Source organism: Nipponia nippon, unplaced genomic scaffold (genome assembly GCF_047370975.1).
Source record: "Nipponia nippon isolate SJK-2023a ecotype South Korea unplaced genomic scaffold, ASM4737097v1 scaffold_3, whole genome shotgun sequence".
Classification (NCBI taxonomy): domain Eukaryota; kingdom Metazoa; phylum Chordata; class Aves; order Pelecaniformes; family Threskiornithidae; genus Nipponia; species Nipponia nippon.
The window spans coordinates 85290689-85318488 of record NW_028262347.1 but is presented as its reverse complement, the minus strand read 5'-3'; the positions used below and the strand labels follow the sequence as shown (position 1 = coordinate 85318488).

The 27800-nt window shown below is 39.6% G+C and overlaps 1 protein-coding gene across 4 annotated transcripts in view; it reads left to right on the top strand.

Annotated features, from left to right (window-relative positions):
- Positions 1-27800, top strand: part of PRMT8 (protein arginine methyltransferase 8) — a 71614-nt gene that overhangs the window by 39180 nt on the left and 4634 nt on the right. For 3 of the 4 annotated variants that reach the window (XM_087767021.1, XM_087767022.1, XM_009474073.2), the window contains 6 exons: positions 3773-3928; positions 9554-9617; positions 13314-13456; positions 13846-13933; positions 17491-17606; positions 24395-24545. In XM_087767021.1, the coding sequence (XP_087623147.1) occupies positions 3773-3928; positions 9554-9617; positions 13314-13456; positions 13846-13933; positions 17491-17606; positions 24395-24545 (718 nt within the window). The remainder of the gene's footprint in view (positions 1-3772; positions 3929-9553; positions 9618-13313; positions 13457-13845; positions 13934-17490; positions 17607-24394; positions 24546-27800) is intronic. The other variant, XM_087767023.1, reaches the window with a different exon arrangement.

Sequence of the window (27800 nt, the reverse complement as noted above, 5' to 3'; positions counted from 1 at the left end):
TAACAGTGCAAATAAGGACTTGAGGAGAAGTGCTCCTTCAGGTCCACAACTGGTTGTGCAACTGGTGTCAATGATAAGTTTTCAGCTTTTATGTCTATGGGACCCTCTTTGAGAATTGAGGTCTGCTAGGAAGAGATGGAATCCATCTGACAAACCAGGCCAAAAGCGTCTTTCCCAACAGGTTTGCCAACCTGGTGAGGAGACCTTTAAGCTAAGAATGTTAGACGAAAGAGATGATGACCCACAGTCACATGGAGAAGTGGTGGACCGAGTTGGTAAACAAAAGATGCAGGGTGGTGCGGACAAGACCTCATATTCAGCCAATAAAACAGAGAAGAAGGGGCCCACCCCAAGTGTAAGCACACAAAAAAGGAAGTACTGAGAGGCAGCTTTATGGGGGAAGGTCTTATACCTTTTCTGGAAAATTAACATGACAGAGAGCCTCTCTGAAGTGCCTGTACACTGCCATGCAGCCTGGGAAATGAACAGGAGGAATTAGAAGTCAGTGTGCAGTTGCATGGCTATGGTTTCACAGGGATCGAAGAGGTGCTGTGAGATTGCTCACATGAGTGGAATGCCACAATAGCTGGATACAGGCTCTTTAAGAGCGACAGACTGGGAAGGTGAGAAGGGAGACAGAGCAGCTGAATGCATGGAATCATGTCCACTATGGGACAGATGATGTTCCAGCTGAGAGCTTATAGGTCAGGATTAAATGGTAGACCAACATGGTTGACATTGTGTGGGTGTCTGCTACAGACCACCTAATCAGGAAGAAGTAGTTGAGGTCTTCTTCAGACAACTGAAAGAAGTCTCATATCTGCATGAGACATCAGTATGATTTCTGGTCCATGGGAGACTTTAATGACCCCAACATCTGCTGAAAGGCAACAGAACAGGACATAAGCAATCCAGGACATTTTTGGAGTGCACAATGGTAAATTACTGGCACAGATGAGCTGAATCAATGTGCGTGTGTGTGTGGGGGTGCTCTGCTGGTCCTGATACTAAAAAGAATGAACCAGCTGGGGATGCAATGGTCAGGACAGGGTTGTCTGCACTGACTATGAGATCGTGAAGTTCAGGATCCTGAGAGCATGGATGCTCTCTCAGGATCCATGCTATTTGTCTTGTTGACAACCCTGGGTTTCAAGACAGCAGTCTTCATCCTTTTCAGGGATCTTCCTGGAAAAATCTCATGGGAGATGGTCCTGCAGAGTCCAGGAAAACAGGTTGATTTCAAGGCTCGCCTCCTCCAAGAACGGTCCATCCCAACATGCAGAAAGTCAAGCAGCGGTGGCAGGAGGCCTGCATGAATGAACAAGAAGCTCCTGACAAAATTCAAACCAAAAAAGAAGCACAGAAGAGGTAGAAGAAGAGTCAGGTGACCCAGAAGTTATTTCAGAGCCAAGGTTAGGAAAGCTAAGTCGCACCTTCACATGAATCTGGCAAGGGATGGGAAGGGTAACAAAACAGGGCTTTTCTAGGTGTATTAACAGCAAAATGAAAACTGGGGAAACGGTGGGACTGTTGCTGAATGAGGCAGTGTATCTGGTGACAAAGGACATGGAAAATTACTTCTTCAGTTCTGGTTTTACTGGTAAGACTTGCCTTCAAGAATCCTAGGTCCCTAAGATGAGTGGCAAAGTCTAGAGTGAGGAAGACCTACCCTCAACAGAGAAGGATCACTTAAACTAAATTGGACATACATAAGTCTATGGGACCTGATGGGCTGTCTCCACCAGGGCTGAAGGAGCTGGTTGATGTCATGGATGATCCAAACACAGACCCACCATCAGCAAAGAAGGAGTTAGTATGTGAATTATTACAGGAGCTTGACCCCTACAAATCGATGAGCCTTGATGCCATCCACCAAGGGTGTGGAGACAGCTGGCTGATGTCATTGTGGGGCCACTCTCTATAATCTTTGAGAAGTTGTGGAGATCAGGGGACGTCCCAGAGGACTGGAGGAAGCCAAATGTTACCCCTATCTACAAGAAGGGCTCAAGGGAGGATCCGGGTAATTACAGGCCCATCAGTCTTACTTCAATCCCTGGGAAAGTTATGGAACGGATCCTCCTGGGGGCCATCAGGAGTCAAATGAAGCACATGATTGGAAAAAGCCAACACAGCTTCACAAAAGGCAGATTGTGCCTGACAAATCTGGTGGCCTTCTATGATAAAGTGACCTGCTCGGTTGACATGGGGCGAGCGGTCGACGTTGTCTACCTGGACTTCTCCAAGGCTTTCGATACAGTTCCCCTCAGCCTCCTCCTGGAGAAATTGATGCATTATGGCCTAGACAAGTGGTCTGTGCAGTGGGTGAGGAATTGGCTGGCAGGCCGCACCCAAAGGGTGGTGGTAAATAGCTCTTTTTCAAACTGGCAACCCGTCACAAGTGGGGTCCCCCAGGGATCGATATTGGGCCCAACGCTATTCAATATCTTCATAAGTGATCTGATAACGGGATCAAGTGTAGCCTGATGAAGTTTGCAGATGGCACCAAACTGAGTGGGGAAGTAGACACTCTGGAAGGGAGAGCCACCCTGCAGGAAGATCTGGATAGGCTGGAACAGTGGGCTAACAAGAATCTTAAGAAGTTTAACAAGAACAAGTGTAAGGTCTTGCACCTGGGAAAACATAATCCAGGAGTGCAGCTCAGACTGGGATCCACCTGGCTAGAGAGCAGCTCTGTGGAGAGGCACCTGGGGGTCCTGGTGGACAGGAAGCTCAACATGAGTGAACAGTGTGCTGCTGCAGCCAAGAAGGCCAATAGGATGATGGGTTGCATCAAAAAGGGCATCATCAGCAGAGATAAAGAAGTCATTATCCCTCTCTACTTGGCACTTGTCAGGCCATGCCTGGAATACTGTGTACAGTTCTGGTCCCCGTTATACAAAAAAGATGTGGGGGTCCAGAGAAGGGCCACCAAGATGATCAAGGGTCTGGGAAGCCTGCCATATGAGGATAGGCTGAGAGAGCTGGGTTTGTTCAGCCTTGCGAAAAAGAGGCTTAGCAGTGATCTCATCACCATGTACCAGTATTTAAAGGGTAGCTACAAAGAAGATGGAGACTCCCTTTTTACAAGGAGTCACATGGTGAGGACATGGGGTAATGGGTACAAGTTACTCCCAGGGAGATTCTGATTGGACATGAGAGGAAAATTTTTCACAATGAGAACAGTCAATCATTGGAATAATCTCCCCAGGGAAGTGGTTGACTCCGCTACACTGAACACATTTAAGACTCAGCTGAACATGGTGCTGGGCCATCTCATCTAGATTGTGCTAGAAAGGTTGGACCAGATGATCCTTGAGGTCCTTTCCAACCTGGTATTCTATGATTCTATGATTATGGTTTATGGAATGATTTCTTTTGTGTTCAAAGAGGAACCTCAGAAAGTCCCTCTGCTGAGGCTCTAGGTTGTGCATGATTTAGGAGAAAAAGGAAAGTTTGGATTTCTGTATGGCTTCTGTTTATGCCCAAAGTGGTGCTGTGATTAGATTACATTCTGGTTGTCAATTGTAACAGTGAAATAATATTTAGAGAAATAAAATTGTAGAAAGGACATCATGCTTCTTCTTAATAATTCAAGTCTAAGTAGCTAGCATTTTACAGTTGCTTTGATGTGTGCACCCCAAAGTACTTGAAAAACTCTTCAGGTTGTGTGGTAATAATGCTTAAATTATAATAAGGGAATGCATTCAGCAGCAGTGTTGAATGCATATAAGCACTTCAAATAATAACACAATGCTTTTTTTTTTGGTCACAGGAAATGTTAAAGGATGAAGTGCGCACATTAACCTATAGAAACTCAATGTATCACAATAAACATGTTTTTAAAGATAAGATTGTCCTTGATGTTGGAAGTGGCACAGGAATCCTCTCTATGTTTGCTGCAAAGGCAGGAGCCAAGAAGGTATATGGGGTAAGAGGACTTTCTCTCATATTTTGAGTTTGTTAGTGCATTTTGCCTGAGAATTTGGCTTGGTGATTTACCTTTTCTTACTTGTCTTTGTTTGAAGTTCTTCTCTCCAAGGTCTTGTATGGCTTGATTTACAATGACTTCAGTGGAGTTCTCTTGCTTTCTATGACCTGCAGTAATGTGCCTTTTCCAAATCGAGATATAATGCCTTTTATTGTGTGGAATCTTTGGTGATCTGGTACATATCCACATTTCTTCTTGGCTGCAAAAAAATGTTAAAGGGACTCACTGCTTCTCAGAGGGGTCAAAGGAGCTATCTTGCTTTTTTAAATTCTTAAGTTCTGCAACTGTGTAGTCTTGGAAACAAATCTCTTTAATACACTTTTCCCTGTACATTACAACTCAGCGAATCATGCAAGAAAGCATGTGCATGTTATCTGTGCCAACAATAATGCTTCTCAGAGACAGAAGGGAATGATTACCTTAAATACATTGAACTTTAGCAGCATGAATGTGCAGTTCTCTGCAGAGAAGTCATTAGAGAGAGCATAGATTTGCTTCCTAAGTATACTCAGAGTTATTTGTACTAACTCTAAAATGACAAATACAATTTCTTTTTGCTTTGGACTTCTGTTTGCCCTGCAGACACAACACAACATAGAAAAGGGGAACTAGATTCTATTTCTCTGGGTACTTCTTTGACAAAGTTATTTACTGAAACTTAGCTGGCTACATCTATGCATTTGAAGACACTGATGTCACTGAATATCTAAACTGTGCGTCTTTATTACTGGTAATGATACACAAAATGCAAAGACTCCTGTTCAATTCTCAGGCTTGTATTTTCAAAATCCAGTGTTAATGCTGAGTGCCTCATTTGAGTATCAGACTACAGCATGGAAGTATAGATAGCTGAAATCAGAAGGTGCTGGCAAAAGTTTTGGCATTTAAGCATGAGACTTAATATACAGAATTGGCAGCTAGAATGTATTTCTTGTAAACCAAGTACACAATTTATTATCTCAAAGCCTCAGGGAGAATAAACCTGTAGCCTTCTCTGATGCAGGAATGCAGGTTTCACGCAAGGATGTTGCAGTACTTTGAAAGTATAAGCATATACAAAATGATGATGCTGTGCTCCCACCTTCCTGTCTCCCACATCCTTGGCCATATGGTCTTCCTCCATCCCTTGTGCTGGCACTGGTGCTTATCTGATTCTACCGTGAGCCAGCTCACTGGCAGAAAATTCACCCAGTAAAAGAAAAGTAAATACTTTTCCACAGGTTTGTTGTTGTTGTGTTTTTTTTTTTTTTCTTTTGGACTTCTTTACAGTTCAGGCTGTACCTCAGGCATTTATAAAGCTCAGTGGCACACCAGTGTCAGCTCACCCGTGGGCACTGAAGCTGGGGGGTGTGCTACCCAGGAAACTTAGCTCTCAGAGGAGCTCACTTAGGTGTGAAACTCCTCTGCTACAGCCTAAGAGTTTCAGCCTTCTTGTCACATGACCTACCTCACCATGAACCCTGTCACACAGCAAGCTGCAGAGTTGTATTTGTGTTGGAAAAGCAGATATTTCAGAGATCTGGCAGTAGCAATCTTACAGTCATATTCAGACTTTATGGTTCTATTGGCAAAGAGTGCCAATGGAAACTGCGAGCGTTCCTTTGAAAAAGCAAACATTTGCCATGAGTTATTACATAGAGCTGAGATGTTCCAGTTTCTTCTCTACAGTTAGATGTGATTTTTCAAATAGCATGATGTGGGAACTGTTGACAAATGCAGAGTGCTGGTTTTCTGACTACAGTGCCACTGAAATCACTGTCCTCTTTCTCACTCTCTCCCTTTTTCAGGTTCAAATGCATCCACTACCCTGTCTGATTCTTGTTATCCCTGTTACTCACTGTTGGAACTTATTCCTTGCCACTACCTCAGCCAACTGCTAGAATCATCTCTGGGTCTTCAAGAGGTGTAAATCATAGAATCACTGACTCATAGAAAGTCTGGAAGACCTCTGGAAGTATCTAATCCAACCTCCTGCTCAAAGCCGACTGAAGTTTAAAGCTATATGAGGTTGCTCAAGGCCTTGTCCAGTCCAATCTGGGAAATCTCCAAGGATGGAGACTCTAAATCCTCTCTCAGCACTTATTCCAGTGCTACAGTCAGCAGGAATTTCCCTTGCTGCAGCTCACGGTTACTGCCTTTTGTCCTGTCACTGTGCACTTCAGAGAAGAGCTTGATTTTGTTTTCTCTGCAAGCCCTTTTTAGATAGTTGAAGATAGCTATTGGATTGGGGGCATCTCTTCTACAAGATGAACAGAACCAGCCCCCTCAGTTTTTCTTCCTTCTTCATGTGCTCTAACCCCTAACCATCGTGGGAGGATAACACTAGATTGTGCAATGATGTTCATCTAACTGGGGAGCTGTTGTAAGACATGTAGAAAGAGGACTGGCACATGGCTGTTGGTGCTTGGGAGGGGTGAGTGAGGGACAGACAAATACATTGAAACCTTGGTTCATCTGCTGCATTTAGTCACACAAAATTCAGGACAATCACTGCAGTAGAACTATCTGAATTCTATGGTATTTTCAGACAAACAAGACTGTAGGTAAGAAGGAATTAAACAGACACATAAAATGAAGGTACATGTCAGATGTTATATGATTTGGATAAAAACATAGTGATGAGGACACAGCCCAGGGGAAAAGGAAATCTGGGAATGTGGTGACTGCTTCAGAAAAAGACCCCAGTAAAAGAGAAGACATTCACAGCATTAGATTGAAGACTGAGAAGTAAAATGAAAGTAGAGCTGAATATACACACTAGATACAGCTGAAGAAACTCAAGAGTCCCTCAAGGGTCCATACTGGGACCACTACTATTTAATATCTTCATTAATGGCCTAGATAGTGGGATTGAGTCCACCCTCAGCAAGTTTGCAGATGACACAAAGCTGAGTGGTGCAGTTGATATACTTGAGGGAAAGGATGACATCCTAGAGGGACCTTGACAGGCTTGAGAAGAGGACCAGTATGAACCTCATGAAGTTGGGGATACTGGTGGGTGGAAAATTGGATATGAGCCAGCAATGTGTGCTTACAGGTCAGAAAGCCAATTGTATCCCGAGCTGCATCAAAAGAAGCATGGCCAGCAGGTTGAGAAAGGTGATACTCTCCCTCTACTCCACACTGGTGAGACCCCACCTGGAGTACTGCACCCAGCTCTGGGGTCCCCAGTACAAGAAAGACACGGACCTGTTCTAGAGGGTCCAGAGGAGGGCCACAAAAATGATCAGAGGGCTGGAATGCCTCTCCTATGAAGAAAGGCTGAGAGAGTTGGGATTGTTCAGCCTGGAGAAGAGAAGGCTCCGGGGAGACCTTATTGCGGCCTTTCAGTATATAAAGGGGGCTTATAAGAAAGGTGGAGAAAGACTTTTTACCGGGGCCTATAGTGATAGGACAAGGCGGAATGGTTTTAAACTGAAAGAGGGTAAATTTAGATTGGATATAAGGAAGAAATTCTTTACGATAAGGGTGATGAGACAGGTTGCCCAGAGAAGTTGTGGATGGCCACATCACTGAAAGTGTTCAAGGTCGGGTTGGACGGGGCTTTAAGCAAACTGATCTATTGAAAGATGTCCCTATCCATGGCAGGGGGTTGGACTAGATGATCTTTCAAGGTCCCTTTCAACCCAAACCATTCTATGATTCTATGATTGTAAACTGAAGTACAGACATATTTTATTGGAACACACAGTTTTCGTAAAATCCAAATGCTTTGTAAAATGGGACAGATTTGAGCAGATCACTGACTTGAAAGAGATCTGGGGAAAAAACTGACAAAACTGATTTTTTTTCCTATTTCTTTGCCTACAGAATTCAGTATTTTCTTTTTCTGAAATGAGTTGCTTTTTAAAATAAAATTATACCATAGTATAGAGTCCAAGTCAAAATAGAGACAAACAGCTTTAGCCACCCTAAAGCAACTCTATTTTCTGAAATATATCTTCCTTCCTGGAACATTTGAGTGTTGCTTTTTTATTATTTTGATTCTTTGAGAATGAATCTGGTTTTTGGAAACTCATAGTCATTCATGAAATAGAACTTTTTATTTCTTTGCATCTTTTTCTTTAGAAAGGTTGGAAAGCCACCTCCAAACACCTGCATACCCATGCTTTATTTAAAAATCATCCAAAACAAGCAGAAAGAATGGGCAATGAAATTGAAAATGCCAGACAGGTGTGAATACAGACAGGAAAACTGAGTGTGTTATAATGGCTGTAAGTATAGACAAGGCATGTAGTCTATACAGTTTACAGTAAGGGAAGAAGAAGCTGGGTGGACAAAAAGGATGGAGTTGTCCCCAGGGGATTGCTTCCTCGGACTCTCTGGACTGGCACTCTGGTGTTCATTTCTACATGCCGGTTTTGGTTTATGTTCAGGCCATTGAGTTAGACATCTTAAAGAGCGGTTTACATCCACAGGCAAGCTAAGTAGAATTAATGCTCATGTTCCCATGGGGACAGGGATTGATATTATGACTACTATTATGTCTAGCTGTTTCATGAGCTGTATAAAAAGAATAAGGGATTTGTGTGTCCTGCCATCTGCTGTCCTGCCATCTGTGAGTGCCATCACACAGGTCAAGCACAGTTTGGCTTTTAGAGGTTAAATGGAATTCACTGGACATATAAAATGCCTCGCTAGAGGTAATATAATTCTATTTGACATTCCCATAGGGGAATTAAAGAGACAAGGATTATACAAAGTAGTATTGGCAGTTTAATGTCAAATTTGAAAGAGGTAAATTAGGAACTGATTAGGTAACTACCAGCAACTTTGGCCCTTCTGATTTTAAAGGGCACAAAAACCAGACAGATTCATGGAATGCAGTATTTCTCTAAAAGATATCAAAGGTCATTGCAAACATGGGCTTTTATGCTAGAACTCAGATTTTAACAAATTTAAGGGCAAATATAAAGCTAGAAGGTACTTTGTAATTCGCTTCCTAGTAAAAGCATAGGTCATAGGAAAAGACATGCAGATCTAGATGTTTTTGTAAATACAGTAATTACAGTCATTTCCTATGTGTAAAATGTCTGTATTCTTTTCTGATAGCATGCATTGCCAAAGATGATACATTTTTCACAGAGAAAAGTAGTTGCTTCTTGACACAGACCAGTATTGGCACAGTTTGAATTTTAACGTTATTCACAAAGTTTGAATGCATTTTGTTTTAAAATACATGAGGAAATGTAGCACCATGCTAATTCATTCCCTTCAGCAGATTTTTTGCGGGGAGGAGGCAATATTCTGAAGTAGCAGGAATAAATTAAATAATATGATTAATAAACTATGTAATTCTGTAGTTAGGACGTTTTTTCCCCACATTTTAACAGTTTTAAAACCAGTCTTTTCTATATGAGTGAGTTTAACTCAAACACCGACTGCAGTTTCAATATTAAGATATCATTGATCACGATCCTGCCCACACAGGTTTGACTTACTCTTTATCAATGCTTACATGCTCTGTAGAGCCTTTGCTGCCTTCAGTAGATTTTGGTTTTATTCTCATAGCTGAGATCTCTTAACACATAATTACCCTTCCTCTTGTTTTTCTTTTTTTCGTAGATTGAATGCTCAAGTATATCTGACTACTCGGAAAAAATTATCAAGGCCAACCACTTGGACAACAGTAAGGCATATATAAAAATAATTTCTTCAGGAGAAAGAGAAGATAACTGTTTCACTTTTTCTGATTAATTTATGTTGTGTGGTTTATATGTAATTGGTAGTTTTGAATAATTTACTTATATAAATACAAAACTAAACACCTCATTCTAGGCACTACAACAATTCCTCACGGGAGAAGTTACTTCTACATTTACTTCTAGGCTCACAAACAACAGAAGCAAATAGGACTCATCAGCAGGCAGTTTGATTTAGCAAAGCAGACAGAAGACCCCATATTAGATCTGAACTTTTCAAATTAATTCTGCCATTTGAATTCCACCTTATCCCTTAAATTAAATACACACACACACACACTTACATTCAAACTGAAATAAGGTTCAAAGCAAAAAGTATTCCATATCAATATAGATTTTTCACTAAGAGTTTCTTCTGACTTCCAACTTTAAAAAAAATTTTTTTTAAAAACCATATTGAAACACACACACACAAATGAAAATGCTCAATTCTCAGAATAACAGTATCATAGAAAATTTTTTTTTTCTTGAAAGGAAAACTGTTGAAATTTCCAGCGATGTGGAAACACTTCAATTAAAAAAGATACTAAAAATACCCCCAACCTACTGAAAACTCTTAACAAAAAATAGTCTCCAACAAGCTCTATTTCATGTATTCAATCCTCCTCCAAAACACTGCACACAAGATATCTTTGTTACAACCTAAAAAATCAGGCTTTTTTAACTGAGGCTGTGAGCCAGTTCTTATTTAAAAGTGCTCTTTGTGAAGAGCTTGCCTTTGCTGCAGAGCAGTGCAGGTCATAGCTGGCTAGACTGTTTCATTTGCTTCCACTTTTAGCTGTGTCTGCACTGGTGCTATGCTAGCACATGTGCAGGAATAGATTTCGGAGATTTAGCAGATTTAGATCTGCTCTAATTTTTATTGCTGTCACTGGCAGCTTCTGACTAACACGGAGCTGTTCGGGAGGAGAATTTATTTTACAGCATGTGTATTCAAGTGGTGTGGTGTGAAAGAAACAGCAGTGACGCGGGATATGAGAGGCCAGCCAGTGTATGCAATTTCGGTTCAGAAAAAGAAGGAAGCAAAAGACTGGAAAATATTCTCCTCCACAGTAGGGATAAGGCGCTAGAACAATGAGGTGTTGACCTCAGCTTGGTTATCCTGCACCTTCAGTGCAGAGCCCGTATATTCCCAGAATGGCCTTTCATCAAATAGCTACACAAACAGCATACCATAAATCAATTTACATTTGGATTTCCACCAACAGGAATTGTGTGTGAAGGGACCATTGATATGAAGGATCCAGTGTGCTCCAGAGGTTGCAGAAGGTATTCATCTCTGCTTCTTCCTCCTGTTTCTCCAAGGATCAAGTCCTTGGAAAAACTGTGGAGCAAGAAGTAGAGACCCCTTCCCTTTGGCAGAAGACTTGCCTGGACAGTCTATCCAACTGCAGTTTGGTCTCCAGTATAAACAAATTACATAACTGATCTAACATTTACATTTACACACTTTACACTAACCCACATTCACTTTTATTTTAATGCAACCAGGTACTGAGCCAAAGGATCTTGTTGCTCATGGAAATTTTTCTTTTTTCCCCCTAATTGTTTAGAGAAATGCAGAGTCAGCAAAAGGGGCTGAACCAAGAGAAAACCCACTGTTTCCAGAACAGATACAATACAGCTGGGGACAGCACAATGTGTTCCCACATGGTGCCTTATGAAGATGTTTCATCAAAGTGAAGGGAGGTGGGAGGAACTTGTGCTGCTGCTGCTTACACTGTGACTGTTCTAGGTATAAACAGAGGGCTTCAAAGTCTGCAGGTGTGTCATTCTGGCAGCTGTCAACAGTGGTAAAATTCACTCCAAAAGAATTGTGGCAGTGAAAGTTCTCAGGAGAAAAGAGAACTAAAGAGAACTCGTGGCTGGAGCTTATAGACATGAAGAGTCTTCAGTATAACAACAGATGAACTATTGAGCTACTAACTGTGAAAGGAAGGAGTTTAAAGAATGGGAAGGAGAAGAGAACTCTGCTCTTTTCCAATCAGGCTGCTCTTACCAGCTGATACTTTGTGTTACCAGTCTGAATCAGAGTGCTCCCAACTTCTTAGGGAGCCAGTCTGGATTAAAAGTTTGCTATGCAAATCAAGTGGCCACATCTACTTTGACTAATACTAGTACTGCATGTATTTTGGAAAGGCAAAACCTCATTTTCCCTGGGCTGAGTTCTAAAAATCATTTAACCCACACTTCCACTCTTAAACAGCTAAATGAAAGTACCTAGTTAGTTCTAACTAAATGAAAGTACCTTCATCTTCCTCAAACTGAATGTTGACCACTTTCATCAATAAAAATTGGCATCATTAAGAATTGCCATTTATTAAGAGTAATACAGTAATCTTATCAATTAGTAATGGAAAATAAAATATTCCCTACTCATATTATTCCTGAATTTCAAGTGCATCAGTTACCTTGTCAAGGAAGAATCCAGAACCATGAGACTTTACCCACTTCAACAAAAAATACAAATAGCAGACAAACACAAGCTGAAGATTATTTATCTAAAGAATTTGGAATACATTTATAAATAGGAAATATATTTTAAAAAATGCAAGAATGATTGGTGAATTGTGTAGTAATCCTAAAACAAAATTATTTGTTACAACTGAACTACATATGGACCAGCATTTAAATTTCCTTTAAGCAAAATATCTGTTCTAGTATCAACCAATTCTATTAATTGCTTGTTGATTTGCTTTTGCAGTGCAGACCCAGTCTCCTGTAAGTAGTATACCATATTGCCAGTAATTTATTGCACTGTGTTGTAGTAGTGTCTCTGAGGATCTGGTATTCTATACCATCAAACTTCCAGCAACCTTTTTAATTTCCTTGAAACTAATTTGGTGACAAAATACCTGACAGCAATGTTTTCCAGCAGTCGCTTTAGATAACTGCAGAAAGTTATGCAAGTCTAAACCAGATAGAAGATTCAGAGTGAGAATGCCAGTATGTTATAAAAGATTCAATCATGAAGCAGAAAGGAATGAAAAATGATTTTTCATGAGAGAACCGTGTTTGTACAAATTTTCTTATTTGTGTACTGTCAGGATAGATCTGCCATTCTCAGTTGAGTCAGCTCCCCAGAATTCATGGAAGAAATAAGCCTTAGTTTCCTCATTGTGAAGCCAGCATAATATGTTGAAAAGCAGAGAATTAGATCCTAGTTCTGTAAATCTCTAATATCTCAGTGATGAGATCATGTATGTGTAACCCTACAGGGATGTTTAAAGGATTCTAGGTGGATTCTTTGCATTACTTGGTCAATGATCTAGAAATCTTCCAAATTCCAAAGGGCGTGTAAAATGAGATCATGCAGGTAACCAGGTAAGGCCTGTTTTTCTGTTGTTTTTTTATATATGGGTTTTATTTAGTTTGGGTTTTGGTTCTGTGTTTTGTTTGTTTTTTTTTTTCCTTTTATACTGATACTAAAACTTCTGTTTATTATACTTATTGCAAGTAGTTTTAAAATAGTGTAAAATCCATTGAGTCACATCGAGTCACCCCTTATCTACAGGCATTCAAGAAGAGAATCATATTGAAAAGGTCAGCCTGACATTCACTAGTAAGGAACTTAGTCAGGTGTTTTATTATGTGAAACATATTTCTTTGGATTCTTTTTTCAGTAATCACAATATTTAAAGGTAAAGTGGAAGAAGTTGAATTACCCGTGGATAAAGTAGACATCATCATCAGCGAGTGGATGGGTTACTGTCTATTCTATGAGTCAATGTTAAACACAGTCATCTTCGCACGAGACAAGTGGCTGGTAGGTGCTCTGCATGTCATAGTCCTTGCTGGAGCAGTCGTCATTTATTTTCTGACTACAAGCCTTCCCTCTCCTACAGTCACCATAACAAGACACAGTTACATCTCCAAGTGACATTTTCTAGGCTTTAATGAAAAGATTAACAAAGGGAATCTCAGTGAAAGAGCTTTGCTTTCAAATAACTACTGGTGAAGTTCATATAGACACTATCTAAGACGTTGCCACAGGCTGCAAGAGTTGCTGATATTAAAGCTGATGTGACAATCTGAAGGAAAACAATAAAGGCATGCAAGGGGTGCTTGTCTGGTTTTTGTATGTGCAGTTCAAAATGTGATGTCTTTGTCAGGTGAATAGATTACGAGATCCATTTCCCCACAATTCATCAACAGAAACCTGGAGGGCTAATGTTTCCAGACCGAGCTGCTTTGTACGTGGTAGCAATTGAAGACAGACAGTACAAGGACTTCAAAATTCATTGTGAGTAAATGCCTAACAGTAACCCTTTTCTATGGTTATTTCCCTGGAATATTTAATCTGTAGTGGCCTACCATAATGTCTTCGCTGGCAAAGTTTTGCAAAAGCCAAGAAATCACACTGACCAGGCCAGAATTCCAATATAAACGTGAACACTGAGAATACTCTAGTCTGGTGATAAATTCAGGAAACTTGCAGTAATTTAAAGTGCACAAAGGAAAGATGCATGAATAAATTGTAGAGCTTGCTTAGAGTTACATTGATATCTCTACGTCTATTTTAAAATGTGGATTTTAAGAGATTTAGGTTTGTTGTTTTGATAAATACATCATCGCACATAACTGCCATTAAAATTGGTAATATTGGTAATAGATGGTAATGCCAGCTAGGTGCTGGGTTTTGTTTTTAAAATAACAAGAACAGAAAAATTAATAAGATGCAAATTAATTGTAAATGTTAAGAAATCAGCCTAGAAAAAATATCTCACTAATAAGCTTCTCAAGAAGAAAAAAAACATGTAATGCTTTTTTGACTTTTTAAAACACTATGTGAGAATTTTTAAATTAAAAATAAGGATCAAAAATTTCCGTTTTACTTTGATGTGAAAAAAAGTTATAAACTTCTTTGTTTTACTTCATAGATGCATAAAATTGACTTTTCCTTTACATTTTAAATGTTTATTTTTCCCGTGAAGTTTCATTGAATAACTGGTGCCGTTAGTGACCTCTGCAGGTCACCTAGTCCAGCCTCCTGCTCAAAGCAGGCCAGATTTCACAGTTAAAGCAGGTCACTCAGGGCCCTGCCCTGCGCAGTCAAGGGGTGGGGATTCCGTAGCTTCTCTGGGCACTGGTTCAAATGCTGAAGCACCCTCAGGAGTAAACATGTTTATGAATATCCAGTCACAATTTTCCTTGCTGAAACTTATCTTAATTGTCCCTTGTCACCTGAAGGGAATCTGACTTTTTCTTTGTTTCTGTAGGAGCAGATAGCAATTAGATCCCACCACTAGCCTTTGCTATTCCAGGCTAAGCAAACCTAGTTTTCTTGGACACTCCTCATATTTTAGCATGTGGTTCACTTTCATCGCCACAAGGTCATACTCCTGGTTCACAGTCAACTTGTTGTCCCCCAGGTCACCCAAGTTTGGATTTATTTGATCATCATAGGTTTGATGAAATGAGCAAGTTCTACATTGTTTCACTATTCTTTTATTTTTTAATTTTTTTAATTTTTGACTTTTATTTATTTTTCGGAGCTGGTCAATTTCACTTTAAGGCATTTTCCATTAGGGGAAAAAAAAAAACAAAACACAAAATTCCTAAGCAGTTTTATTAACTAAGGATACATTCAAAAGCTTGGGTAAAATTAGTGGGTTCAGTCAAACTTTAAATGAAAATGCCTAACTCCTCATTCCTTGCCTCTCAGCTCCTCTCAGAAAAGAAAGTTTGGTGTTTCTGTAATCAAATTCAGTGCCAACACACAGAACTGTCAATGCGTCAGAACTGCCATTTTGGGTCAAAAGCAAGCCCAGTGCAGTGGGGCAGTGACAGGAAGTCTGTATAGGTGCCAGGGAGAATTATATCTACTCCTCAAGCACAGCCTAGATTTTTCTCCTCAGTTATGTGGTGACCTTGACAACTAAATTCCTTACAAAATTTACAGCTTCAAAAGGATGAATGAGGCTTCCATTCTGTAAAGGAATCAAAGCCATTTTGGCCTAGAAAAATTCCTTATGCCTTCTTTCACCTTGCTTTTGAACTCCTTCCTTTCTAGGCCTTGAGTCTTTTTCTCTTCTCATAGACAATACACCTGTTTTGAGCTTGTTTATTTTTTCATCATTTAAAAAAAATGTTTTGGGTTCTTTTTCTCTTCTGAAATGATGTTTTCCTTTAAGACACTTTCTTTTCTGATTCCCCCTCTGATTTCCCTTCCCCCCCTCACTTTTTTATACCTCTGTGTCTTCTGCAGTTATTTCCATCTCACTACCTATCTGCATCACCATCTTGTCTCTCTTTTCAGTTTATAAATCCTTGATGGTGTCTCCTTACATTTCAATTTTTCATCTTTCTTTTTTCTCTCTTAAGGTGGATAGAGTCTTGCCTTCATATGAGATGCAGGGCTGAGCATTTCAAAGGGCACTCAAGAACCATCATATTGATTAAGAAATAATGCAATATGAGGTTTCTAAAGAACTCTGACTTCTGCTGTCTCAAACTTTATTAATGCCACAGAGTATTACTGTAGTAAATTACTCTGATTTCCTGCAAAATGTAAAACATATAATTTTGTCTTTTAACTCCTGTGACAGGTCTCTGTCTAATACAGACTGTGGCATATATTTCAAAGGCATCCCATGTAGGCTGAAGTACATCAAGTGATGGAGGCCCCAACAGCTCTGTTAATAAATTGTTCCTTCAGGGTTTCCTAGTTAATCTTTTCTGAGTAACCATGTGAAAACATATGGCTTCTATAAATATAATCTGAAGTTCCCACATGCTCATGATGCCTGAAACAAAAGTTTTAATCACTCTCTCCCCTGAAATACTAAGAAACTCACAGCCCAATAAAGAGATAACATATCAAAGAACTGTTCATGTCCAGATTTGTTCCAATTTAGAAATGTGCAGATTTTTTGCTCATACTACGTTTTCCATCATAGTCCTCTGGGAGCACCAGTAACTCAAATGCTATGCTCTGAAAAAACAAGACATTTCAAACATGCTCAATATTGCTGTTTATCAGTTTACCTTGCTTGTGTTCAAACAATTTTTTAAAAAGTTCATGGTATTCAGTTTAGATTTTCAAATGGAGCACTGAATGGACCTTTACTCATATGGTTCATAAGACTAAGATTTCACTTTTTTTGGAGGTTTTTGTTTTCATTTTGTTCAAGGAAAAAAAAACCTCAGCAAGATAATAAACATTTATCGGAACAATCAGAAGAACAGTTCAAATATGGAAGATCAGTATGGCTTTTAAATCTTTCAGAAAGTGGACATTTTGCTTTTTTGTCATGATGTACATGCAGATTAAAACTTGGATGCCCCAAATATTGAAACACACCTGTAATTCTACTCCTGTCAGTAGTTCACTTGTTGAAACTAAGACTATTTAAATAAGTAGAAGAGCATGCAAACTGCTGATTGAATAGCAATGTATAAAAAAAGGAAATATTAAACAGAATGAATAGCAAAGGATAGAATAATCTTAGCAGCTCTTTCCAAGTCTCAACCTGACATATTATATGATTTTGGGCAACACTCTCAAATGTCTAAAGCCATGAAAATCATCGACAAATCTCATATAACACAGTTTTGGGGACACCAAAACACAAGGGCCACTTGTTCAAAGGTGTACATTGAGGGGTTATTTTGCCACAACTGCATTATCTGTAAAATAGCAATGATGACATAGACAACTGGGGCAGGGAGGAAAGAGCTAAGGAGGAGAGCTGAAAGTTAGGGGATGGTAGAAATTCTTTCAAATGAAAGATACTTTGAGAAACAAAAAATATTTTTATTATTACTGCTAATCTTTGACACATCCATTTGCATTGACAGGGTGGGAGAATGTGTACGGCTTTGACATGACCTGTATTAGGGATGTTGCCATGAAGGAGCCTTTGGTGGACATAGTAGATCCAAAGCAAGTGGTGACCAATGCCTGTTTAATAAAGGTTTGGTAATTCCAAATATACCTAATTATGAATGTTTACACCTAACTGTAGGATTCTTTGGAGACCTGCTGCTTATGTTTTACTACTATCTTTGTATGCTTCTAACTAGCTGCAGAAGCCATCATCATAGAATGCTATCACACTAAGAAGGAGAATTGTGCAGTTTTGAATTAGTCAGTACTAGTATGTTGCACATGCCCACTACTGTCACCTGAACATTGATACCTTGATCACTTATGGAATACCCAAAAGCAAGCTGCTCCTTGTGACTCTGTACTCATCTGGCTACTGCTAACTGTAACTTAAGACTTTTACAAATTATATGTGTGCAAATACTGGATAAAGACATGGTGTATTTAGATATGAGTTTTAATTGCCCTACCTTCTTGTAAACAGAGGTTGGAAATTACTGATGGAATGCTGCTGAGGAGAAGAGGTAGATTAATTCTGTTTGCACTAAAAAAAGACTGAAGCATCAGTTTCTGAATTGGTCAGCTCTGATGAAATAACTCTAATTTATTCCAGAGCACGAGATCAGAATTGGAACCTAATTTATTTGTATAACTTCCTAATTCTTAGCCTTATCCAGAATGTTACTGTGCTCTCCCAGCCCCAACATCTGCAGCCAGAGGTTAGCTTGTTCCCTCTACATATAAGTTCTATGTTCTACATATAAGACAGAATGGTCACTACTTCCTGTTCACAAGAACACGTTCCATAGCCTGCAGGAACACATGAAAGCTCTCAAATTCCTTCCACATGAAGTAATCCTCCTCATATGGGACTACTGTCATGAATAAGGCTGTCCACATCAATAGCAGTGGTAGGATCAGTTCCATAAATCCAGGAGTGTGCTCATTTATCCCAAAGGCTCAGTTCTAATTTTTCTCTTTCACTTTTTGCCAGTAACAAACACAACATTAAGTATCCCCATATGCTAAAAGGAAAGATATGCCTTTAGTCTGCAGAACCTTTACTGAAAGCAGCAAAAAGGAACAGAAGTAGAAACTCTGTGTGAGTACGTATGCATGCACAGTCCATCTGCACTGAGGGGAACACAAGATGATTGTGTCTGAAAACAGCCTGAGCCAGAGCAATTTAAAATTGCAACACACACAAAATAAACAGCTATTTAGACTGCATAAAATACATCTGGAGAGTGAGAGATCAGGTGGCAAAATGGGTTGGCTTCTCTGGAATAAAAAGTTGTAAAAGCCGCATGCCCTTAAATGAAGTGCAAATCTAATGCTTTCTTTAGAAGGTCTTTGAAAGTAATTGGATTAAGAAGACAGACAAAATTTTTCAAACTGTTCCTATTCAGGTTTTATATTTAATTCTATGTGGCCTGACATATTTTGTCCGTACACTGAAAGGTGCTTTACCATGTAATGGCACTTTGGGAGCAAAGCAGGTAATAACTACACAAGCAGGAACCACTCTCTGTCCCAGAATCTGACCCTAATCTCACAAACTGATCACGAAAAAAAGAGAAAATTGTCAATGAAAGGCAGGAAGGTGGGAGGCTTTTCTTCAAGCTAGCAGTATGGAAGCAGGAAAAACTGAGGCTGCATTTCTTTTTTTAATTTAATTTACTTTTGCACATGGTTTATTTATATAAAGTGCATTCTTTGATCCCGAAAATATTTGTGAATTCAGAGAATAATATTAGCCTAAGAAAACAGAGTTTTTAGGATTTTTTAGGGGTGTATTCAACCCAAAACCAGCTAACTTAGGGTGTCTACCAGATGAGTCTGGATTCCCTATACAGTAGATGGACTAGTCACTAGATGCATTCCTAACAGAGCAGTCAGAGCCCTGTGCTTTCTGCAGTTATTTTAATTCCAATTTAGATGCTCTGAATTGTTCTACAAAATCAGCAAAATAAGACATCAACCCCTGCATGCTATGTAACCACGACACTTATCTAGAAGCCTGGAGACTTGAGTAAATTGTCCTCATTTGTACTCTTCAGGAACTGGATGTAACCCAAGTCTTGAACCCTTCAACGAACTCTAGCCACTAGGCCACAGGTGCACTGGGGGTGGTGCATGCAGGGAATACAGCATCTTCTCTGTTGTGGAAGCAATTCCCCTTTGAATGATCTCTTAAATGTATTCCAGGGGCATAGGAATTTTTCCTGGCAGGTAGAAGTCCTCTGTTCAAATTCCAAACCAAATCAGCCAGGGAGGATAGTGGGACCAAAGCATCTTCAAACCACCGAAGTCAATAACTGATCTCAGGAAAAGTGTACAAGTGTCCTTCTGAGGGCCTACTGCTTTAACATTGCCTGAAAAAATGGAAAGGTTTATTTCAAACTCAGTAAAACAGTTGTGTTTTCTTCTCTGGTCCCCTTGCATATTAGAGAAATACAAATGGTTTTGGGTTGACCCAAAACTTTTTCTCTATGTTAATTTTGACTTGGTGTCAGCACTAGAGACTACAATAAAAATAAATCAATTGTTCACACAGCTGTAGAAAAACCTGCAATGAGAGAGTGGCAAAAACTCTCAAAATGAAAGAAGAATGAAGAACATGCCACATCAAGTTTATAATAAAAAATACTGTTAGACTTCCCTGAATATCCTCCCCTATCTAGCCATAGAGAAAGAACAAAAAAAAAAAAAAAAAGAAGTAAATCTAATTTTATGCTCCCATTTGTCCCACACTTTCCAGGAACAGTTTAAAGTTCCTGCAGGTCACACACCATTTTAAGATTACACAGTTTAATGCTACTTAAAGCACAAACTGCCTTCCCTACACAAAAAATTTATGCAACATTCTTGTTTATCAGAGAACATAGCATAATAGCAAAAAAACATTGACCTATATGCTCAAATATCCAGTTCTTTGAGAAATTTCCGCTGTTTTGGAAATATGATTCACCTGTGTGAAGCCTTATTTCAAAGGACCTGCAGTATTGTCTGCAAAATGGTACTGTTGCTCAGAGAGATCCAGCCACACAGGTGAGGCACTTGTCTGTGAGCTGCGATGAGTCCCATGTTCTTCTCCCATAGTAATCTTGACCCATGATGTTTAGGACAAGGCATTCCTCATGAGACTTTTCTCTTGCTCCACTGCAACTTCAGTGAACTCCCTAATCACATTCCTTTCTCCCAGCTTCTCCTCAAGTAAAGCAAGAGGCACCTATGCCACTCATTTTCCATCTTTCTTCAAACACTGCTCTTTTTTTCTCATTTTTCTTCTCTACTCTTTTCTCCACATGAAAACCTCCCTTCCCTTTCCTAAGTGACTTTCCCTGTCACGCTTTCCTTTCCAACAGTTCTCCCCACAGTCTTTCCTTTCAGCAACCTCAGATTTAACTCCGCTTATTCCGGCCCCACCACCACCCTAGTAATTTTCAGGCATTTCCTTCTGTGCAAACAGGAAAAGACAGCAGAAGAGGGGCCCTGGCAGGAGGCTGAGGTCTCTGTTATCTAGAAGCCATAGCTACATTTGCTTCCCTGTTATTTCATCTAATAGAAGACCAACATATGCTGCAATATCTAGTCAAAACAATCTCAGATACTCCATTCTTCCTTTCACTGCTCCCCCGAAACACCCAGAATTTAATGTTGTTTCTTCTCTCCCTACATTAATACTGTTAGTTCTCTGCACTCTTTAAAAAAAAAAAAGAAAACAGAAAAATAATTTTCTTTTGGAAAAGTGAATGTGTTATGGGGGCTGACTATTGCATTCAGTGCTCCCCTCACATCTTTATGCATGCATGAAACTCACAATATAGGTCATTTTCTCAATGTTTGTCAGAAAAGAGGGTTTGGCCCCTTCTCCTTTCCCTCGCAATTAATTTTGCTTCTCAGCCTTCAGATCAATCCTTGTCCTAAAGCTGGCAATACTGCTTGTACCAATGCCGCCTGTCCTCCAGCTCCTACACCAGTTCAGCACCTTTGCCTGCTATGATTAGCACTGCTTTCACCATCACATCCTATGGTAGGGTGACCATTTCCCTCTTTGTCCAAACCAAGACAGCTAGTGCAATGGGAGAGAGGAAGGGGGGAAAAACCCCTAACCCCAAATCCAAAAGAAACAAACAAAACACCCCACCAAAACCAGACATTGATTGAGATTTGAATCTTTAACTTATCTCCATGCTCACACAATCCTAGCTGAGTAAGCTGACTGGCTGGGAAGCAGATCAGAAACGAGGTGGAGTGGCACCCTAGAAGCAACCTTAATTATGATTCGCGTGAGGAAATGCATCAGGCAGCAAGTCAGCATTTTTCCCATCAGCAAACCTGATTCAAGGCTGTTTCTCTCATTAGTAAGGTTGCCTTCAGCTAAGGTGATACCATTCAAACGAGAAATACATAGCAGCTGGCAACACTGCATCTCAACCTCACTGTCACCATCCCCGTGATTCTAAACGATCTTCTATACATCATTTGCTCAGTCCTAAAGCAATTCGTGCCACAGGACAGTCCAAGAACCATTCTTTATGCAGTGAATGAAAAAACTGGACCTCTGTCTCTCTGCAACAAGGACATGTAGCATGCATGTCTCATGGTCTTTCATGCAGTGTCAACCACAGTCTCAACCTTCCTATTTAGCTGAGAATTCTGACGTTTTTATTGTTGCTCAGCTTAACACATTTTATTTTTTTAGTATAATTAAGAGCTGTATTTTGTTCAGTTCCATGCTTAACTATGCCCATTTTGTTGTTGTTGGTTTTGAAATCTAAATTAAATCTGGTAAATCATGACTTCTCCACTTATTTTATGCAAAGATAGCATTTGTCCCCTGTGCTGTTAGCTGTAATTTACATTCAATAAGCAGTGTTATTTAATGTAAGAATATATAGTAGCCAGAGTACGATTCAAAGAGATCACCAAAACAGGATCAGGCCAGTTTCAAAACTATATTAATTAATAAAAAAAACGACATTTGTCTCGTATCTTGCATAGTAAAAAAAGTATGTTTCTGTCCTTAAAAAAATGATTGCATAAGTGACCACCATTTTATCCAGCACATCTCTTCAATATTTCTGAGACATTTCCACTAACTTCTGTAATAAAAATAGTTCCGACTGCTTTTGATTCCACTTTACCCTGCAGAGCCAACACAGCTCAGAGAGAGGGAGCTAGATCCCTTTTATGTGCCTCATCATCGCACTTAATTCACAACTTCCGCACAGTGATACCACTAAAAAGCCACCAAATATTACAGAAATCTGCAGCTGTCACCCACCAGTCCAGTCTAGCTTTTCAAAGCAAATTTTGCAGGCTGCTATCGAAATCTGCTGGGAGACTTTGGAAATTCTTGTTCCTAGTATGTTTTTTTATTTTATCTTCTTTTGAGGAAAAAAATACCTTTTAAGTCTATCCCACCTTTAAATGACCACTTATAAACATGGGTCACATAAGCACTAATGACTCAGAGTGCCATTGCAATGTACTAGAATGATTTTCATTATTGTTAAGTTATTCTTAACAGTATTGCTAATCAGACAGGCCAAAACTATAGCTTGCTTAAATCATCTCACCATAAGTTTTCTAAGTCTCAGAAACACATGATATGTGGTCCATGCAAAGACCTCAGTAACTGAAATATGGCTGCATCTTTTGATGTCTATTTTTGCAGACTTCTCTTGGCTTATAGAATGCAATTGCTAAGAGAGCCCTCTATTGTGCCCTAAAAGAGGCTAAAAGAGCCCTCTAATGGACATTCTAGACTCTGCTCTCTATTTTTGCAGCGTGAGTCTGAAGTAATGCTGGTGAGGTCAGTGATATGATTCCTGGCTTATGTTGGCAGAGTAGAGGAAATTTTTGCCTCCAAAGCTTCTGTTTCTCTGTATGCATGAACAGTTTTGTTGTTAATACTGACTTTCCAAATAATAGAGAGAAAAATATTTTGGGGGTATCCGGCTCTTGCCAAATATGCCCTCACAAAGACAATAAGGACGGTGAAGCCAGATACACTTAGGAGGATATCAGAAAGTGCACTGATAGGAAACATTTCCCATAGCATTAGAATACAATTAATAGTATTTCAGACTTAGTATCCTCCCTATGATGACAATGCTTGCAATACCTAGCTGGGAAAATCAGATCCACCTGAAAACCTCAGTTTAAGCCTTGAACAGTGAGATTTAAATATTGATGGAAATAAGCAATCTTGGAGACTACCTCATTGCTCCCAACTACTGCAATCAAGTCATAGTACAATTTACATGATATGCATGTCTCTAGTTCAAGAGTAAGATCCCTGTGCTTACTATTTGGAATTGGTTATCTGACATAGGACTAGAAAGCATTATCAGCAAAAAGCAGGCCCCTGTCATGCCTCAGATGTTTTGACTGCTTGACACAGTCAAAGCACATTCCCTTCCAGAGACGCTCAAACAAATCAGAAGTTTATTTTTTTAAAAACCCAACTCTGCCATCTTTCCTCATGCTGACAGTCCCTGATGATGAAAGGTCTTAGAAGTGGGATCTGTATCTCCATTTCAACATCCATTGTGCCTATATTTGTCAAAGCATGGTTTTACCTTGATTTCCTCCAGCTCCTGCAGCCCCTCCCTGCCTTTCCCAAGGATGTACACTCTTCTGTAGGTGGCCTCTCTTATCACACTCGGTCAACTTAGTCAGATAACTGGATCATTTTCTGATGATTTCATATATTCAAATGTGCCATTGATTTCTTACAGTGTTAAAGGGTTGCCAGTTGTCTTTGTTGCTGATCATTAAATAAAATGCTTAAGTACGTCATTTAACACTTACCTTAGAGTCACAGATATCTGCATGTAAATGCCTTTTTCTTTCTCTTCAAAACAGGAAGTAGATATTTATACAGTGAAAACTGAAGAATTGGCATTTACTTCTGCATTCTGCCTCCAAATTCAGCGTAATGATTACATTCATGCCTTGGTCACCTATTTTAATATCGAATTTACAAAGTGCCACAAGAAGATGGGATTTTCTACAGGTAATCTGTATTTCTTTTCTATTGCTATCAGTATATCAGTGCTACTGGTCAGATGGTACATGGAGGCTTACTGTACCATCAGGTTCGAATTTCAGTAATAAAAAATATTGTCAATTTGGGGGAGGTGAGCAGGATGGGGAAAGGACAACTGTTTGTAGGAATTCTGCAAAAACAGGCAGGATTTCACAATAGCTACCAAGCTTAGAGCTCAGCGGGAATGATGACCCAGGAGTTTATGTCCATCACCAGTTATATCTAAATCCTGTGTCAAGTTTCTCAGCTTAGACAGGGAATTGTCAGCTCAGTGAGAAATAGCAGCTCTGCATCCTAGTTTCCCCAAAATCCAAAACTCAACAAAAGCTCTTGTCAGACTAGAACAAAACCATTGTTTTTTACCAAGATACAACCACACACATACTGCTTATGTAAATTGGCTCTAACAACCAAAATGTGAAACTCTAACTTACCTTGGTGAGCAGATATTTAAAGGAATAAATCCATTCCTGTAAGGCATTGTTCACCAGAGTGAATAAACCATCCAGTGTTGCAAAAAATGTAAAAAACTCATGATTGCTTTAATGACAAGAACAACAAATTAGAGCTGGTGCTGGCTGCAGTTAGCACCATTACCAAGTGGGACCTGATGTAAGTTAAATATGATTGGAAATTTCTTTTTTTCTCCCTTCACAGGAGCTCTCAACCCTTTACATGAGATTCAAAGCTTGAAGTACTTTGTTAAAATACTTATTTATATTTAATTCTGGAAGTTTAACCATATGGATGATGTTATTTGGTACCTCATATTCTTATGTTTTTCAGTAACCATGTTTCCCTGGACATTTTATAAATGTGTTAAACTATAGTATTTCCCACACCATGATAGGCATCACAAAGCATAGCTAGGGAGACATGAACAATCTGTGAGGCACTGCAGTGGTATCCTGAAGTGCTAATATTTCTCAGTTTGTGCTGAAAAAAATTATCTAAGGTGGAAAACACTTTAGGTTTTAGGCATTTGTTTTTTCCACAGAAGGCTGTTTTTTCAGCAGAAGGCAGCACATTACTCTTTTCTAAAAGGTAATATAGTCAAACCTTCATTTTTCTGTATAAAATAGCTTTGAATGAAGGATGTAGTTACTGTGTTGTGATGTCAATCGAAACCTACCTTAGTAAAGGAGGTCTACTTATATTGCCAGAACTACATGAAAGGTCTTTTATATCATTGAGAATGTGGCTTCATCTGCAAAGGAATAACGGAATGTGTTTCTGTTTTATGTGTACATATGAACATACATATTTTAAGAAACATCTGTTGACTAGATTAGGATATTTGATTAATGTTTTCCCATAAAATATGTCCCATCATCAAATCTAGCCTCAAACCCAGCCATTCTTTGCTTGGCTCTTAGGCATCCCAGTGAATAGCCATCAAAAGTGGCAAAGAAAAGGACCCACTATGTTATTGCAAGGAGTTGCTTGTCTGCAGAGTAGATATAGACTTGCTCCAGTATCAGTATAGCAAAAGGTGGCTGGGTTGAGGACTTTCTTGACTCTTCTTGATGTTTGGGTGTATGGAATAAAGAGGGCTCACTCAGGTACTTAGACTGAAAATGTTCTGCAAGACCACCACAGGTGGCCTTAGCTTCCTGTAGCACATAGGAAGTGAGAACTCAAGGAGAGAGGTTAAAGAGTATTAGGGAGAAGAGGCTACGTTTGGACAAAAGCCCAGGGCAGATATCAAGTTTGGCATAATGTCAAAAGGTCATGGTGATGGGGGAAGGTTCTTGATGATTAGAAGAAGACAGCTATCACACCCATCTTCAAGAAGTGGAGTAAGCAGGATCCATGGAACTACAGGGCTGCCAACCTCACCTCAGTTCCTGCGAAAGTTATGACACAAATCCACCTGGAAACTATTTCCAGCTATATGAAGGACAAGAAGGTGATTCAGAACAGCTAGCATGGATTTACTAAAGCCAATTATACCTGACCAGCCTGATTGCCTTCTAGATGGCTAGCTGTGTGGATGAGGGAAGATCGGTGGCTGTTGTATATCTTGACTTTAGCAAGGCCCTTTATACAACCTTGCATAGCATCCTTACAGCTATATTGGTGAGATACAGACTGGATAAGTGAACAATAACATAGGTGAAAAATTGGCTCAAAATGTGTCAATCATTAAACTCAAACCAGAGGCCAGTTATTAGTAGCATCCCACAGATGACCAACAGTGAGGTCAATATTGTTCCACATCTTTATTAACAACCTGGATGATGGCATAGAGTGCACTCTCAGCAAATTTGCTGATGATCCCAAATTGGGAGGAGCATAGGCTGGAGAGAAAGGGCTGCTATTTAGAGAGACCTACACAGGTTCAGAATGGGCTAATAAGAACCTTATAAAGTTCAGCAATGCCAAATGCAAAGTCCTGCAGCTGGGACCAAACAACTCCATGCTATTGCTTGGGCTAACTGGATAGAAATCAGTTTTGCTGGAAAAGACTCTTGGATTCTGGTGAGCAATAAACTGAACATGAGTCAGAAGCATGCCTTTGCAGCGAATCTGGCCAATCATCCTGACCTGTATTAGCATGATTGTAGACAGGTGGTTGAGGGAAGTGGTTCTTTGCCTCTATTCAGCACATCATGATAAGGTAGGTGTGGAACAAGTTGCTGCATAAAAAGGTCATTTGGCCTTGTGTAACTGAAGGAATAGACACCACTGTCTAGAAGACTGGTCTGGATTCTCAGCCAGTGTCTATTGGCAAAGCTCTGCTGAATTCAGTAAAATATCCAAGTTTGTAGGACATGAGGAAGTGCCACTTCATTGATATGTCATTTTTTTAATTACAAGGAAAATAAGCGTGTGATTTGGAGTGGACTTGAAGACCTGTGCCTACATTCCACATACATACCCTGTTCACAGAGCACAAGTTAACTGATATGTCAGGCTTTTCTAAGGAAGATAGCTCTGCATAAGGGCATGTGCACATGTACATGTGTGTACAAGATAGCAGTTATGATTTAAAATATAAGTTCAGTTTAATTCAATCTAACATGTTTTCAGCTAGAAATTTTACAGAAGCACATCCAAATGGAAAACAGATTCTGGATCTGAACTCCTGCAAGAAGATCTCTCCATTTAGGAACTGCGATTAACAATCATTAAAACGGTCTAGACATATAGCCAGAAATTATCTGGTAAAATACTTTTCCTTTGGAAGATACCAGTTTGCCAACACAGTTTCTGATAAAA